At 48.0% G+C, this 16,261-nt stretch overlaps 1 protein-coding gene across 4 annotated transcripts in view; it reads left to right on the top strand.

Moving 5' to 3' along the window:
• The window catches only part of Aldh-III (Aldehyde dehydrogenase type III), a 106,779-nt gene that overhangs the window by 30,601 nt on the left and 59,917 nt on the right, over positions 1 to 16,261 (top strand). For all 4 annotated transcript variants that reach the window (XM_077644263.1, XM_077644266.1, XM_077644264.1 and 1 more), the window contains exon 6: positions 16,048 to 16,211. In XM_077644263.1, the coding sequence (XP_077500389.1) occupies positions 16,048 to 16,211 (164 nt within the window). The remainder of the gene's footprint in view (positions 1 to 16,047; positions 16,212 to 16,261) is intronic.

Genomic DNA, 16,261 nt, shown 5'->3' with positions numbered 1-16,261 from the left:
CCGGCATCCCGTTTGCTGACTTACTGATTCGACTAGTTGTTCACTGTTTAGATGCCCATTGTAATGTCTGCTCATAAAATATTGAAACTAAAAACTTTTATATTGTAAATAAAAAAATCTAAGAATGTCACGACCTCATCCATTCATTTTGGAATGCAACACACTTTGAAGAAGTCTTCTATCTTATTTTGTAAGTCGCTCAAGCCTGGTACAAGATGAAAAGGAGGAAAATTTTTTAAATAAAAAAGTTGTTGAGATATCAGTTTGAAATTTTTATGGTGATATCTCAGAAACATTACCAGTAACCCTGCCAATTTTTATCAGAATCCATGAAGAAATAGGAAAGTTGATCCCGAATGCCACGTCCCCCCTTAATCGCTTGGCTTGTCATTTGTATGTGAAGGGATTCCTTGAGCAGGCGAGTAGACAATGATTTTTCTTTCTCAAGTATGTGCGTGGAATCCTAGTCAGTCAAGTGGCCAGTGTTTTGCTGCTGTTCGGCGAGAGCGTTAGAAGTCACTTTTTTGTTACTGACTTCACTCTGCTGTTCTTTGAAACGTCTCTTGAGGTCTCCTGTTTCGCCTATATAGGCTGCAACGCATCTTTTGCAAGGAATTTTGTAAACTACCTCAGGGTAGCTTGTCTTTTCAAGTGGGTCCTTTACTCGTACCAGATGGTTTCTGAGCTTCCTGGATGGGACATGGGCAACTTGGATATCATAGTCAGCCAATACCCGGCACAACGTCTCGCTGACACCAGGGGCATATGGGATGGCTGCACATGTTTTCTTTTTGGCTGCTCTTATTTCGGCTGGAGGGGCCGCAGCATGTCATTCTTGTGACTGGAGAACTTGACGCGGGTATCTGTTCTTTGTCAGCTCCTTTCTTGTGCGGCGAACTTCACGCGTTCTCTTGCATGGTCTTGAACAAAGCTTGAAGCCCGATTGTGAAGTGCTGCGGCAACTGAGCGTTTTTGCCCTGTTGGGTGTGCAGAAAGAAAATTCAGGTACTTCCCTGTATGGGTGGGCTTCCTGTACACGCTCATCGTGATGCCGTTTGCTGTTCGCTCGATGAGGACATCAAGGAATGGGGGGCGCCCATTGTTCTCTTTTTCCGCAGTAAATTGTACGCTTTCTTGAAACGAGTTTAGGTGCCGTAGAAATTTTTCCTCATCCTCGCCGAACACCAGCAAAACAATGGGCCACTTGACTGACTGGGATTCCGCGCGCGCTTAAGGAATCCCTTCACATACAAATGACAAGCCAAGCTATTAACAGGACACGGGGCAATCTGCCCGAGATATACATCTGCACGATACGTAACATTTTTCCTAGCAGCAGCCCGTCTCGTTTTCATCCTGTTGTGAACAAGGCACCCATAGTGGTGCCGAAACGTCAATGCTTTTGCGTTTTTCTTAAATGACTTTGGCGAGTGTTCGTTTCTGGATATGCGGAAAGAACACGGCACCTCTGCTTTGCCTGGATGCAGCCATTGCCAGTCCCTCAACTGCCACTTCTCTGCAGCTTCATTCAGTGTGGTCCCACTTTGAGTGGTGGGCGCTGCCATTGCAGCCGTAGTACAACCTTTATCCGTAAAGTTTCGAGACTGATTTATTTTCTTCTCTGGAAATGATTCCCCAAAACAAATGTTGGTGCATATGTGTAGCGCCATCTTGTCGGGATAACCTGAGCTTTTTTTTTTCCTTTATTTGTTTCTTAGAACATGTCTGAGGGGGGGCCGAAGCTAAAGGCGTAACAACGCCTGACGGGGCCTCGGCCCCCCAATACAAATTCATCACACAAAAAATGAATTACTACAGTTCGGCAAGTGGCATTGCATATTGTGAGCCACACAAATTTTGGATCATCAGAAAAGGAAAGTAAACAAATAAGATCACATGAAAAACACATATGCAAATGCACATTCACTGATTAGAACTTATGTTGTACAAAATGAACATTTTTTTTTAGAAAACAAAAAAAAAGCAGACAACAACAGAAGTGGCAAAGCTATTGCGCCAGGAACGAAAAATAAAACAAAAAATACGTCTCATTTGACAGAAAACAAAGGAACGCACAGAATATATATTATTGTCTTGCGTTTCTTCTTGATAGAAAACTACACGCACACGAAATCACACACTGTCTTCACAAAGCAAAGAAAATACTAACAAGAATAAAAGCGCAACAACACGACACAAAGAAGGAGGAAACCGACAGGACAGGCGCTAACTTGCAACACTTTACTGTCTTCATAAACCGCCGCGTATATATCAACCACAGGGGGGGGGGGGGTAAAGACAGATAGGGGGGAACACAGTTGAAAGCACGTGCGTAGAAAACTCGAATATGGCACAACAAGAACAGGTGATTCCGCAGATACTATGCCATATCTAAAAACTGACATTCTTTTTTATACATCACGATCGACGGGGTGCTAACACATGCACTCCCACTCTTACATATTCTGTGCGCTTCTATCAATTCGCGTGCGATCGTGTCTTTACTTTTGCAGATTACCCTTGTTTCCAGAAGTTTTGCTCCACATGCCTTCTTTCTTCCTTCTTCTTCTTTCCAGCAATCCTTACAGTGAATCGGTAGATTTGACCCGGTCCCATTCTTTAATGACAGACTGTGTTCTCTCAAACGGTCATTAATACATCGCCCCGTTTGGCCGATGTAAGTTTTACCACACGTCAGTGTGTATAGTGTGTATAGCATCCCACTGACGTGTGATGATGATGATGCCGGATGATGCCTCCGGATGATGCCTTGGTTCAGGGGTTGAATGACTGAGGTACAGTTCGGCGGGAAGAACTTCAGCTCCACACTTGAGAACTTGACGTTGTCAATGCGTTGCGCTGAATAATTGTCCAAGAGCAAACAAACCTTTCGATTTTGTCTGCTCATGTCGCGGTCAAGTGCCACCACCCAGTCAGCAAAAATGGCACGGGTCATCCACGACCGGCTGTTTGCCATGTACTTGACAGGTAGGCTCCTGTTCCTTTTGAAGCAGCGCGGTTTTGCACTTTTGCCAATAACTAACGGGGGGCGTTTGTCAGACCCATCCAGATTTGTGCACAGCAGCACAGTCGCTTGTTGCTTGCTATGTTTGCCTCCGTGGTAACGCTGCCCTTTAAAATCAAGCGTCTTCGCTGGCAGCATCTCATAGAAGAGGCCCGTCTCGTCTGTGTTATAAATATCAGATGGAGTGTAACTGCTCATTATGTCAGTCATGTTGTCCGCCGCCCATGCTGATGCGCCGTCAACGTCCGCAGATGACAATTCACGGCACAAAACCTTGCCGACGATGTTATGCCTTTTTTTAATGTGATTCAGCCATCCTATGCTTGCCTTAAAGTTGTTCAGCCCTAGCAAACAAGCATAATTTAGGGCCTTCTGCTGTACAATTTTACTGCTCATGGGCATGTTTGTTGCTTGCGTATTGACAAACTAAGCATAGACAGCCTTGTCGAGCTCTTCATACGTTGGTTGCGTCACTTTCTTGTGCTGCGCTGAAGTGCTTGATGAAAGTGCCTTCCTAATGTTGTCCTTATTCTTCAAAATCGTCGATAGCAAACTCGGCGCGATGCCAAAATCTGCGACAATAATTGCCTTCTTCTTAATAAAACTTAAAAGGAGGATGCCGACCAAAAGTAAAAAACAAAAAACAACAAAATGACGTTTCGGCTCCCGTACGGGAGCCTTGTTCACAATGAGAAGGATTAGAAAGTGCATCAGGATTAAATACGTTTGAAAAGAGGGTGCAGGGAGCGTGCGTATACAGGAGTTAGATTTCCAGTGTTGCGATTGAGGGTGCGATTAGTCGTTTGAATGAATAATGATTCGAGGTGAAGGCGACGGTACAGATTCTTTTCAGTTGCCAGCACGTGTGCCCTACCCCAGTCAATATCGTGGCCAGTTGATACGGAGTGTTCGGCGATAGCATTAGAGTTCACTTTATTGTTTTTAACGTCATTACAATGTTCTTTTAGGCGTCTATTAAAATCACCAGTCTCGCCGATGTAGACGCTGTCACAATCAGAGCAGGGGACGCTGTAAACAACGCCAGGGTACTTTTCTTTGGGGAGAACGTCTTTGACGTTAACCAGCGCATGCCAAAGTTTCCTTGTGGGGACATGGGCAACGTGAACTTGGAATGTGCGCAGAATACGCGCCAAGGCTTCGCTTATTCCAGGTGTGTAGGGAACAGCGGCACGTTTCAGAGGGGACAACACTGGAGTTTCACGTGTCGGGCAAGATAACTGCTTTTCAGCGGATGCCACAAAAGCAGCTGGGTACTCGTTTCGCGCGAGTTCTTGCCGTACAGTACCAAAGCCGACTGCCCGATCTTCAGGAAAACTGCATATGTGTTCTGCACGTTTGAACAAGGTTGTGGCAACAGATTTCTTTTGATTAGCCGGGTGCACAGATTTGAAGTTAAGGTATCTTCCAGTGTGGGTGGGTTTCCTGTAGACGCTGAATGATAGCTTTCCACTGTTTCGTTTTACCAATACGTCCAGGAAGGGCAACGCGCCATTAATTTCTTCTTCGACGGTGAAATCAATCGCTTCTTCAATGGAATTTAAATGGGACGAAAAGGCCAGCAAATCACCTTTCCGAATGAGGCAGAACCAGTCATCTACATATCTAAGAAAGATTCTTGGCGGTGATGGGGATGTTTCAAGGGCACGGCGCTCAACAAATTCCATAGTCAGATTCGCGACAGTCACTGAGATAGAGGCGCCCATTGGTGTGCCCTGAAGTTGTCGGCAAAAATAGCCTTGGAAGACGAAATAAGTGTTGTCCAGGCAGAACTGTAAGAGCCTGCGAAGATCTGGAATGTCAATGGGGGTCCTTTGTGGTAAACAATTGTCAGCTTCAAGGGCAGCAGAACACACTTGTACGGCGAGGTCAACGGGAACGCATGTGAAAAGCGACTTGACGTCAAACGAAACCATGTACTCGTCATCGTCCGGTGATACGTCGCTTACCTTCTTGATGAAGTCAGTCGAGTTGTGTACGTGTGTTGAGACGAGACCGACAAGTGGCCTGAGGATCCGGTGAAGGTAGCTGGATAAACTGTGAAGAGGAGAACGACTGTAGTCTACGATGGGCCGCATCGGCATACCAGGTTTGTGCACCTTTGGAAGCCCGTAAAGAGGGGGGGCGGAAAAATTCGTGCACAACAGTTTGAAGTAAAGTGCTTTGTGAGAAGGAGCAACGAATTTGAACACGTCAGAAAGAAGTCTTTGTAAAGCGCGCTGCACCTTTGCGGTCGGGTCCTTGTCGAGACGGGAGTAGGTGGCGTCATCTTGCTGTAGGCTTTGCATTCTGCTTATGTAGTCATTGCGGTCCAGAAGAACTGTCGTGTTTCCTTTGTCTGCTGGAAGTATAACAAGATCCATGTTCTTGCGAAGGCTCCTCACAGCTTCACGCTGTTCAGTGGTCAGTGGGGACGTGTGATGCTGCGGGTGGTACCTGGAGAGGACGCTGACAGCACGAGTCCTTGCTTCATCTCGGCGCGAAGTTTCAACCTGGTTAACCGCGTTTTCCACGGCACACACAAGTTTTTTGGCATCCAGGGTAGGTCCAGTGTTGAAATTTAGGCCCAGGTTTAAAACAGGAAGCTCGGCGCTGTTGGGTTTATAAGAAGAAAGGTTATGGACAACCGTTGAAGGCGCAGCTTTCTCTGTAGTTGAAGGGAGCGGAAGGAGTTGACATAACTTGTTATTGTGTGCACGGTCAGCGGACCGGGACACCATGGTTGCTTTATGATTGGCATGGAGCTGAATGCTATTAAATTCCTTCGGGTAGCGGGACTCCAGGCGGCGGCGGGTGAAAAAGGCTTCATATTCCATTGCTCTAAGCTTTTCTTTGCATTCAAGTATCCTGGCTTGGAGGAGCGAACGTTCAGCCTTCGCAATAACGCTCAGCCCGAAGGGTGTGCAGACGGGACGAATCAAACAAAGCGATCGTGGAATAAGTGCTAAAGACTTGCACGTCAGGTTGAATTGAAGATGGCCTTTGAACGATGCGACACGGGTGACCAGGGACACGTACTGACGGATGCATGTGACGATGGGTTGGCCGTACGCGCGGCGAAGGTTGATGAAGTCGAGAGTTGGACGAAAACTCGTCTGGTCGGGGACGATCATAATAAAACTTAAAAGGAGGACGCCGACCAAAAGTAAAAAACAAAAAACAACAAAATGACGTTTCGGCTCCCGTACGGGAGCCTTGTTCACAACGAGAAGGATTAGAAAGTGCATCAGGATTAAATACGTTTGAAAAGAGGGCGCAGGGAGCGTGCGTATACAGGAGTTAGATTTCCAGTGTTGTGATTGAGGGTGCGATTAGTCGTTTGAATGAATAATGATTCGAGGTGAAGGCGACGGTACAGATTCTTTTCAGTTGCCAGCACGTCCCCACTGACCACACGTCCCCACTGACCACTGAACAGCGTGAAGCTGTGAGGAGCCTTTGCAAGAACATGGATCTTGTTATACTTCCAGCAGACAAAGGAAACACGACAGTTCTTCTGGACCGCAATGACTACATAAGCAGAATGCAAAGCCTACTGCCAGATGACGCCACCTACTCTCGTCTCGACAAGGACCCGACCGCAATGGTGCAGCGCGCTTTACAAAGACTTCTTTCTGACGTGTTCAAATTCGTTCCTCCTTCCCACAAAGCACTTTACTTCAAACTGTTGTGCACGAATGGTTCCGCCCCCGCTCTTTCTCTGTCCCTTTGTCCCGTTTTGCGCTACTCTCACTTTCCATGGATCTTTACGGGCTTCCAAAGGTGCACAAACCTGGTATGCCGATGCGGCCCATCGTAGACTACAGTCGTTCTCCTCTTCACAGTTTATTCAGCTACCTTCACCGGATCCTCAGGCCACTTGTCGGTCTCGTCTCAACACACGTACGCAACTCGACCGACTTCATCAAGAACGTAAGCGACGTATCACCGGACGATGACGAGTACACGGTTTCGTTTGACGTCAAGTCGCTTTTCACATGCGTTCCCGTTGACCTCGCCGTACAAGTGTGTTCTGCTGCCCTTGAAGCTGACAATTGTTTACCACAAAGGACCCCCATTGACATTCCAGATCTCCGCAGGCTCCTACAGTTCTGCCTGGACAACACTTATTTCGTCTTCCAAGGCTCTTTTTACCGACAACTTCAGGGCACACCAATGGGCGCCTCTATCTCAGTGACTGTCGCGAATCTGAGTATGGAATTTGTTGAGCGCCGTGCCCTTGAAACATCCCCATCACCGCCAAGAATCTTTCTTAGATATGTAGATGACTGCATCAGCCTCTTCGGAAAGATGATTTGCTGGCCTTTTCGTCCCATTTAAATTCCATTGAAGAAGCGATTGATTTCACCGTCGAAGAAGAAATTAATGGCGCGTTGCCCTTCCTGGACGTATTGGTAAAACGAAACAGTGGAAAGCTATCATTCAGCGTCTACAGGAAACCCACCCACACCGGAAGATACCTTAACTTCAAATCTGTGCACCCGGCTAATCAAAAGAAATCTGTTGCCATAACCTTGTTCAAACGCGCAGAACGCATATGCAGTTTTCCTGAAGATCGGGTAGTCGACTTTGGTACTGTACGGCAAGAACTCGCGCGAAACGAGTACCCAGCTGCTTTTGTGGCATCCGCTGAAAAGCAGTTATCTTGCCCGACACGTGAAACTCCAGTGTTGTCCCCTCTGAAACGTGCCGCTGTTCCCTACACACCTGGAATAAGCGAAGCCTTGGCGCGTATTCTGCGCACATTCCAAGTTCACGTTTCATTTCATTTCATTTCATTTATTAAGTCCTCAAAGGCCCCATTTAAGGGGTATTACATGAGGGGTGGGCGGGGAGTACGGCAGTTATGACAAAAAAAAAAGATTTTCGATGGCAGTCTTGAATTGTTGAAGATCTTCAAGGGAAGCGATATGGCCGGGAAGGTTGTTCCAGTCCAGGGCAGTACGGAGGAAAAATGATTTTTGGAACGTTGTGGTATGGGCGCGCTGGGGGTAGACTGCTTTGAGATGGCTGTGACGGGATAAACGATGGGCTGGGCGGATGAGTGCGTTGTTCGGTGGCAAGCTGTGAAAGAATGTATGATAAAGAGAAAGGTGAGCTAGTTGACGACGGGATGCTAGGGTACGAAGTTCAAGTCGAGATTTTAGTCCAGTTACACTAGCGCGATATGAGTACTCTGAAAGAATAAATCGCGAAGCGCGATTTTGAATAGATTCCAGTAAATTCTACAGGTTGGTTTGGTGAGGATCGAATATAGAACTGGCGTACTCTAGTTTAGGTCGGACAAGTGATATATAGGCAATTAGTTTGACGGAAGGGGGTGCTAAGGAAAAGTTACGCCGTAAATAGCCAAGGACGCGATTGGCTGAGTAGCTATATTAGTAACATGACTGTGCCAGGATAGGTCACTGGAGATATGGACACCTAGGTACTTAATATTGTCGGTTTGAGTTATGGGACAACCGTAAAGGAGGTAGTTGGGAGGTGAGTAGTTACGTCGGCGGTGAAAAGAGACTAAAAAGGTTTTATTGACATTTAGTTTCATGAGCCAGGTATCGCACCACTCTTGCACTTTAACGAGGTCGTTCTGTAGGACGGCAACATCTGATTGGTTATTTATGGAGCGGTAAATCACACAATCGTCGGCAAACAGGCGTATGTTCGATGACATGTTATTTGGCAGGTCATTAATATAAATTAGGAAAAGAAGGGGGCCTAAAACAGTACCTTGAGGAACACCCGACCGGACATGGGAGAGAGCGGATGAATGGGAGTTGGCGACAACAAACTGGAGACGATTGGTTAGAAAACTGCTGATCCAGGTGAGCACACAAGAGTCTAAATTAAGGCATGACAGTTTGAGTAGCAGGTGACGATGCGATACTTTGTCGAATGCTTTCTCGAAATCTAAAAAAAATGCGTCAGTGGGTGTATTAAGGTCAAGGTTGGTGTGAATGTCATGAAGGAAAAGAGCAAGCTGTGATTCACAAGAGTGACCTTGACGGAAGCCATGCTGATTGGGGTGAAAAAAGTTGACCGATGAAAGGAAAGATGCAACCTGGGAATAAATAATATGCTCCATGATTTTTGAACAAACACTTGTGATAGATATTGGTCTGTAGTTGGTGGGGCATGAACGGTTACCTTTTTTGAAGACAGGAACGACCTTCCCAATCCTCCAGTCAGCAGGAGTGGCACCACTAGTTAGCGATTGCTGAAATATGAGTGACAAAACAAAACTACTGACTACTTTAGTATTTTTAAGCACTTTGGCATTAATGCCATCTGTTCCCACGGCGGATGAATTTTTTAGTTTGTCGATTACATTAGAGATACCGAACAGGTCGAAAGTTATGGGATACATTTGAGGATGAGCATAATTCGGGGGTGAAGGGAGGTGCACAAAAGTCTTATTGGTGAAGACAGCGCAAAATGCATCGTTTAGTACACCAGCAACTTCGTGTTCAGGAACATTGTAGCCGTCGTTATGGAACAAAGAAATACTGGTTGAAACTGAAGGATTGATTGTTTTCCAGAACTGTTTTGGGTCGTTACGCAGCATAGAGGGCAGAGTGTTGTTGAAAAAGTTGTGTTTGGCGGTATATAAAGATTTTTTGTACTCGCTGGCGGCGCGAAAATACTTATCCCATGCAGCGTCGTTGTTTGAATGCTTTGCAATGCGAAAGAGCCTTTTTTCTTGTTATTCAACAGGTTTAGTACAGAATTGAACCATGGCGACTGTGCACGCTCTGTTATTGTGATAGTGGGGATGTACTTTGCGATTAGACGGAGCATTTCGGTTTTAAAAAGTTGCCAGTTAGTATCAACAGGACGCTCTTTATAACTGGCCGCGAAGGTGTCGCAAAAAGATGCCAACTCTGTATTCATACCTGCATAATCACCTTTACCATAAAGAGTCAGTTTTTTCTTGTTTTTTTTTTGCTTTTGAGTGAACTGCAGTGGAAAGAGCCACAGATTACAGCGTGATCGCTCGGGGACGGGAGAAAGATAAGCGAAGAAAAAATATCGGCGTGGGTTGTTAAAATGAGGTCCAGGATATTAGAGGAGTGGTCTGTAATGCGTGTAGGTTCTGTGACCAGCTGTGATAGACCGAAAGTCAGGCACGTGTTCATGAATTCACATTCGTTGTTGCACTTTGACAAGGTGGAAGCAGGGTTAGTCCAGTTTATCGAGGGATAATTGAAGTCACCAAAAAGAACGACGGGGGTCTTATGATACATGGTTGTTATAGCTTGCAATGATTCGTAAAATAAAGCTAAGAAAGAGTCGTCTGTAGTTGGGGGTCGATAGCAAACACCAATTAGGAAGCGCGGAAAGGTAGCATTGCAACATATCCAGATTATTTCTAAAGGGGACGAGATATTAACGAGCGTGCAGTGCAGCGATCGGTTTGCGGCGATTAGAACACCGCCACCGCGCGCATTGCCGGGTCTATCTTTGCGAAAGATATCAAAGTGAGGGAGTGAAGGCAATATTTCGTGATCAGTTATTGATGGATTTAGCCAAGTTTCTGTAAGTAGTACTAAGTCACTCGAAGAAGAAGAAATGAGGCTGCAAATTTCATCACGTTTCGGTATAACACTGCGGATATTAGTGTACAAGAATTGCACCGGGGAATAATTGACGTTGGTGATTTCGCGTTGAACTTGCACTTCGCGCTAGGATTTTTCGACAACGTTTTGGCCAGCGTGATCATAAATGTATGTTTTGTTGTTTGCGATAAGCTTGTCATTTCTTAAGTTGATTTTAAGGTTACGTTCCTTCGCAAACTGAAAAAGCTTTTTCCGCGCAAGACGAGTTTCAGGCGAGAAGTCTTCACTGACGCTGTAAACGGTTCCCTTAAAATTTTTGCACAAAGAAAGCACAAGGTCTTTGTCTTTGTAGCGCTCAAACTTAACGATGATTGGCCGCTTTTTTTCTTGTGTGGGCACGTGCAATATCTCGTGGCTGAATGTCGACATCAAGAAACTGATGACAGTGGTCAATGATCAACTTTTCGGATTCAGACCAGGATTCGCTTGGGCTGTCCGTCAAACCAAAAAACACTAAGTTGTCGCGACGAGACCTATTTTCAGTATCCACAACGCGGGCAGTCAGAGCAGATACCTGAGCCAAGCACTGATTTGTTGCCGATTGAACTGCGCTCAGGTCGGACTTCAAGGCTGTAAGCGACGTAAACTCGGACTCAATTTTTCCTAGCCTGTTACTCAGGTCCTCGAACGTTTTGCCGTGGTCAGATAGCTTTTCGTTAATTGATTTAAGCTCGCCGAGTATGGTTGACTGCCCGCACTGTAGATCCTGTAACATCTTGACCAGGTCAGGAGATGAGATAGCGTCAACACTATCAAGAGGCCCGGGGTTCGTCTCTACATCTCCCGCTAACAACAACAAGTTCAGCAACATCCGTGTACAGTCATATGCAATTTTGCGCCAACAGCGTGGGCTCGGCAACACAACAATACCCCTATAGCTAGATTTCGTAGCAAAAAGGCAATGCCGGTTGGTTACCTGTAACATGAGGACGAAATGTCGGTAAGCTGGAGCCATCACTGTGCTGCCGAGCCCACTGAAAGGCGCTTCCGGGTGAACTGGCTTTATATCCTGATCGGCTGTGACGCTTGTCGAACGGTAACGGTGAGGCAATCGGGTTTCCAGATATGGGGATGATTGTTGGTCAGGCTGGGTTGGTCGTGACGAGTTGCTCCGCAGTGCGCCGTAATCCACCGGTAGTAGTTCGAAAGGGCACCACGTTCCGGGAGGTCGAGACAGCAAGGTAGGTGACAGGTAGTCTTTCGGGCTGGCATCAGCAGGGCAAGGCGGAACACCGGCCAGGCAGACAAAGAGCGGCAACCAAGGTACCGCGCTGAGGAACTGTAACATGAGGACGAAATGTCGGTAAGCTGGAGCCATCACTGTGCTGCCGAGCCCACTGAAAGGCGCTTCCGGGTGAACTGGCTTTATATCCTGATCGGCTGTGACGCTTGTCGAACGATAACGGTGAGGCAATCGGGTTTCCAGATATGGGGATGATTGTTGGTCAGGCTGGGTTGGTCGTGACGAGTTGCTCCGCAGTGCGCCGTAATCCACCGGTAGTAGTTCGAAAGGGCACCACGTTCCGGGAGGTCGAGACAGCAAGGTAGGTGACAGGTAGTCTTTCGGGCTGGCATCAGCAGGGCAAGGCGGAACACCGGCCAGGCAGACAAAGAGCGGCAACCAAGGTACCGCGCTGAGGAACTGTAACATGAGGACGAAATGTCGGTAAGCTGGAGCCATCACTGTGCTGCCGAGCCCACTGAAAGGCGCTTCCGGGTGAACTGGCTTTATATCCTGATCGGCTGTGACGCTTGTCGAACGATAACGGTGAGGCAATCGGGTTTCCAGATATGGGGATGATTGTTGGTCAGGCTGGGTTGGTCGTGACGAGTTGCTCCGCAGTGCGCCGTAATCCACCGGTAGTAGTTCGAAAGGGCACCACGTTCCGGGAGGTCGAGACAGCAAGGTAGGTGACAGGTAGTCTTTCGGGCTGGCATCAGCAGGGCAAGGCGGAACACCGGCCAGGCAGACAAAGAGCGGCAACCAAGGTACCGCGCTGAGGAACTGTAACATGAGGACGAAATGTCGGTAAGCTGGAGCCATCACTGTGCTGCCGAGCCCACTGAAAGGCGCTTCCGGGTGAACTGGCTTTATATCCTGATCGGCTGTGACGCTTGTCGAACGATAACGGTGAGGCAATCGGGTTTCCAGATATGGGGATGATTGTTGGTCAGGCTGGGTTGGTCGTGACGAGTTGCTCCGCAGTGCGCCGTAATCCACCGGTAGTAGTTCGAAAGGGCACCACGTTCCGGGAGGTCGAGACAGCAAGGTAGGTGACAGGTAGTCTTTCGGGCTGGCATCAGCAGGGCAAGGCGGAACACCGGCCAGGCAGACAAAGAGCGGCAACCAAGGTACCGCGCTGAGGAACTGTAACATGAGGACGAAATGTCGGTAAGCTGGAGCCATCACTGTGCTGCCGAGCCCACTGAAAGGCGCTTCCGGGTGAACTGGCTTTATATCCTGATCGGCTGTGACGCTTGTCGAACGATAACGGTGAGGCAATCGGGTTTCCAGATATGGGGATGATTGTTGGTCAGGCTGGGTTGGTCGTGACGAGTTGCTCCGCAGTGCGCCGTAATCCACCGGTAGTAGTTCGAAAGGGCACCACGTTCCGGGAGGTCGAGACAGCAAGGTAGGTGACAGGTAGTCTTTCGGGCTGGCATCAGCAGGGCAAGGCGGAACACCGGCCAGGCAGACAAAGAGCGGCAACCAAGGTACCGCGCTGAGGAACTGTAACATGAGGACGAAATGTCGGTAAGCTGGAGCCATCACTGTGCTGCCGAGCCCACTGAAAGGCGCTTCCGGGTGAACTGGCTTTATATCCTGATCGGCTGTGACGCTTGTCGAACGATAACGGTGAGGCAATCGGGTTTCCAGATATGGGGATGATTGTTGGTCAGGCTGGGTTGGTCGTGACGAGTTGCTCCGCAGTGCGCCGTAATCCACCGGTAGTAGTTCGAAAGGGCACCACGTTCCGGGAGGTCGAGACAGCAAGGTAGGTGACAGGTAGTCTTTCGGGCTGGCATCAGCAGGGCAAGGCGGAACACCGGCCAGGCAGACAAAGAGCGGCAACCAAGGTACCGCGCTGAGGAACTGTAACATGAGGACGAAATGTCGGTAAGCTGGAGCCATCACTGTGCTGCCGAGCCCACTGAAAGGCGCTTCCGGGTGAACTGGCTTTATATCCTGATCGGCTGTGACGCTTGTCGAACGATAACGGTGAGGCAATCGGGTTTCCAGATATGGGGATGATTGTTGGTCAGGCTGGGTTGGTCGTGACGAGTTGCTCCGCAGTGCGCCGTAATCCACCGGTAGTAGTTCGAAAGGGCACCACGTTCCGGGAGGTCGAGACAGCAAGGTAGGTGACAGGTAGTCTTTCGGGCTGGCATCAGCAGGGCAAGGCGGAACACTGGCCAGGCAGACAAAGAGCGGCAACCAAGGTACCGCGCTGAGGAACTGTAACATGAGGACGAAATGTCGGTAAGCTGGAGCCATCACTGTGCTGCCGAGCCCAGGTCCCCACAAGGAAACTTCGGCATGCGCTGGTTAACGTCAAAGACGTTCTCCCCAAAGAAAAGTACCCTGGCGTTGTTTACAGCGTCCCCTGCTCTGATTGTGACAGTGTCTACATCGGCGAGACTGGTGATTTTAATAGACGCCTAAAAGAACATTGTAATGACGTTAAAAACAAAAAAGTGAACTCTAATGCTATCGCCGAACACTCCGTATCAACTGGCCACGATATTGACTGGGGTAGGGCACACGTGCTGGCAACTGAAAAGAATCTGTATCGTCGCCTTCACCTTGAATCATTATTCATTCAAACGACTAATCGCACCCTCAATCGCAACACTGGAAATCTAACTCCTGTATACGCACGCTCCCTGCGCCCTCTTTTCAAACGTATTTAATCCTGATGCACTTTCTAATCCTTCTCATTGTGAACAAGGCTCCCGTACGGGAGCCGAAACGTCATTTTGTTGTTTTTTGTTTTTTACTTTTGGTCGGCATCCTCCTTTTAAGTTTTATTATGATCGTCCCCGACCAGACGAGTTTTCGTCCAACTCTCGACTTCATTGCCTTCTTCTTCCCGCTTTCCGCTACGGCGATAATTCTATCCTTTTCTTGTAGCGAAATAAACTTTCGCTTCTTCGTTGTCCGCGACATGGCAGAGGCGATCGACGAGATCAGACTGCAGCGAGAGATCGACGATCAACACACACCGACACATGAGAAAATGGGTGAAAGGGCTGCGGAGAAGGCGGGGTTGGGAGGCTGGCGACTGGATTTGGATTCGTCTTTGGCTGTCGTACGGCCGGCGGCCTTCGCACGGCGCCGACAAGTCCCCTCGCTGCTTCCCTATGACGAATAAGTGACTCCCAACCAAATTTCTAATAAAGAATACATGAAAATGTAATAAACATACATTCCGTGCATTATTTAGCTGCTCCAAGCCACTGCTTTAGCAGGGAGTAATCTCATACAGCACCCAACTTTTGAAGAATGGCGGGCCACTGACTGGTGAAGGCTCACGAAAAATTCGTAGAAGCGAATGCGTGCTCACAAAGTAATTCGTTTTCGAGGGAATTTTTTTTAATACATTAACTCCTATGGCGATCTCGCGGGGAATGAAAAATACTTCGTTGTGGCGAAAATTTCGTTGAAGCGGCATTCGTTGTGCCGTGATTCAACTTTAGTAGTAGTAGTAGTAGTAGTAGTAGTAGTAAATGCTGACTCGAAAGATGCGGGTTTAATTCCGGCCGTGGCGTTTGCATTTCGGTGGTAGAAGGCCGTGTGCCATGCAGGCGGTTAAAGCTGTCTGGAACTTTGCACTTGGGCATCCCTCAAAGCTTGAGCCACTTTGAATTTTAAGCCCCATAAACCAAGTCATGTTACAGCGACTCCTGTGATGTAGGACAGGATGTGCGGAGAGAAAAAGAGGGAGAAAGTGGCAAGGAAGACCACTACCGAGTGCATCATTCGACATAAAATAGACCCTCTTGAGTGACACTGCTTTGGATGCCATGAAGACACTGGGCCCTGTGAATGCACAAACTATCTGGTGGACAAGTGCAGACTTCACCACACAGCCCCCAAAGAAACCAGCAGCTGAGGCCACAAGCAAGAGCGTGCAAAGACGAGATCCAAACATGTGTACCACTGACAGTACATGTCACCAGAACAGAGGCAAGTGGCACTGCTTAAATGCGAGTTACAAGCTGTGTCTGTTCGATTTTAGTCAAAGAATATGCTCTGGGGGTTTGTGTTATTTCATTTTCTCGTTACTGTCCTCAAATAGTTGTGATAGTGGTAGGAACTTGAGCTGTGTTTGCGTCCTATGTGACCAGCAGGGACCCATTTATTTGTGAAATGGGTGTCCCTGGCCGCAGGAGTGCTTTGCAGTCATCGTGGGGGGCCCCAAGGAGTCTGAGGAGCTGCTGAAAGAAAAGTTTGACTACATCTTCTACACGGGCTCCACCCACGTGGGCAAGCTCATCTATGCTGCCGCCCAGAAGCACCTCACACCTGTCACCCTCGAGCTTGGTGGGAAAAGGTGAGAGCTCACCTTTACATTTGGACCTGCTGCAGTGTCTCAATGGATTG

Source organism: Amblyomma americanum, chromosome 11, assembly GCF_052857255.1.
Source record: "Amblyomma americanum isolate KBUSLIRL-KWMA chromosome 11, ASM5285725v1, whole genome shotgun sequence".
NCBI lineage: Eukaryota > Metazoa > Arthropoda > Arachnida > Ixodida > Ixodidae > Amblyomma > Amblyomma americanum.
This window is presented reverse-complemented; position numbering and strand designations above follow the sequence as displayed.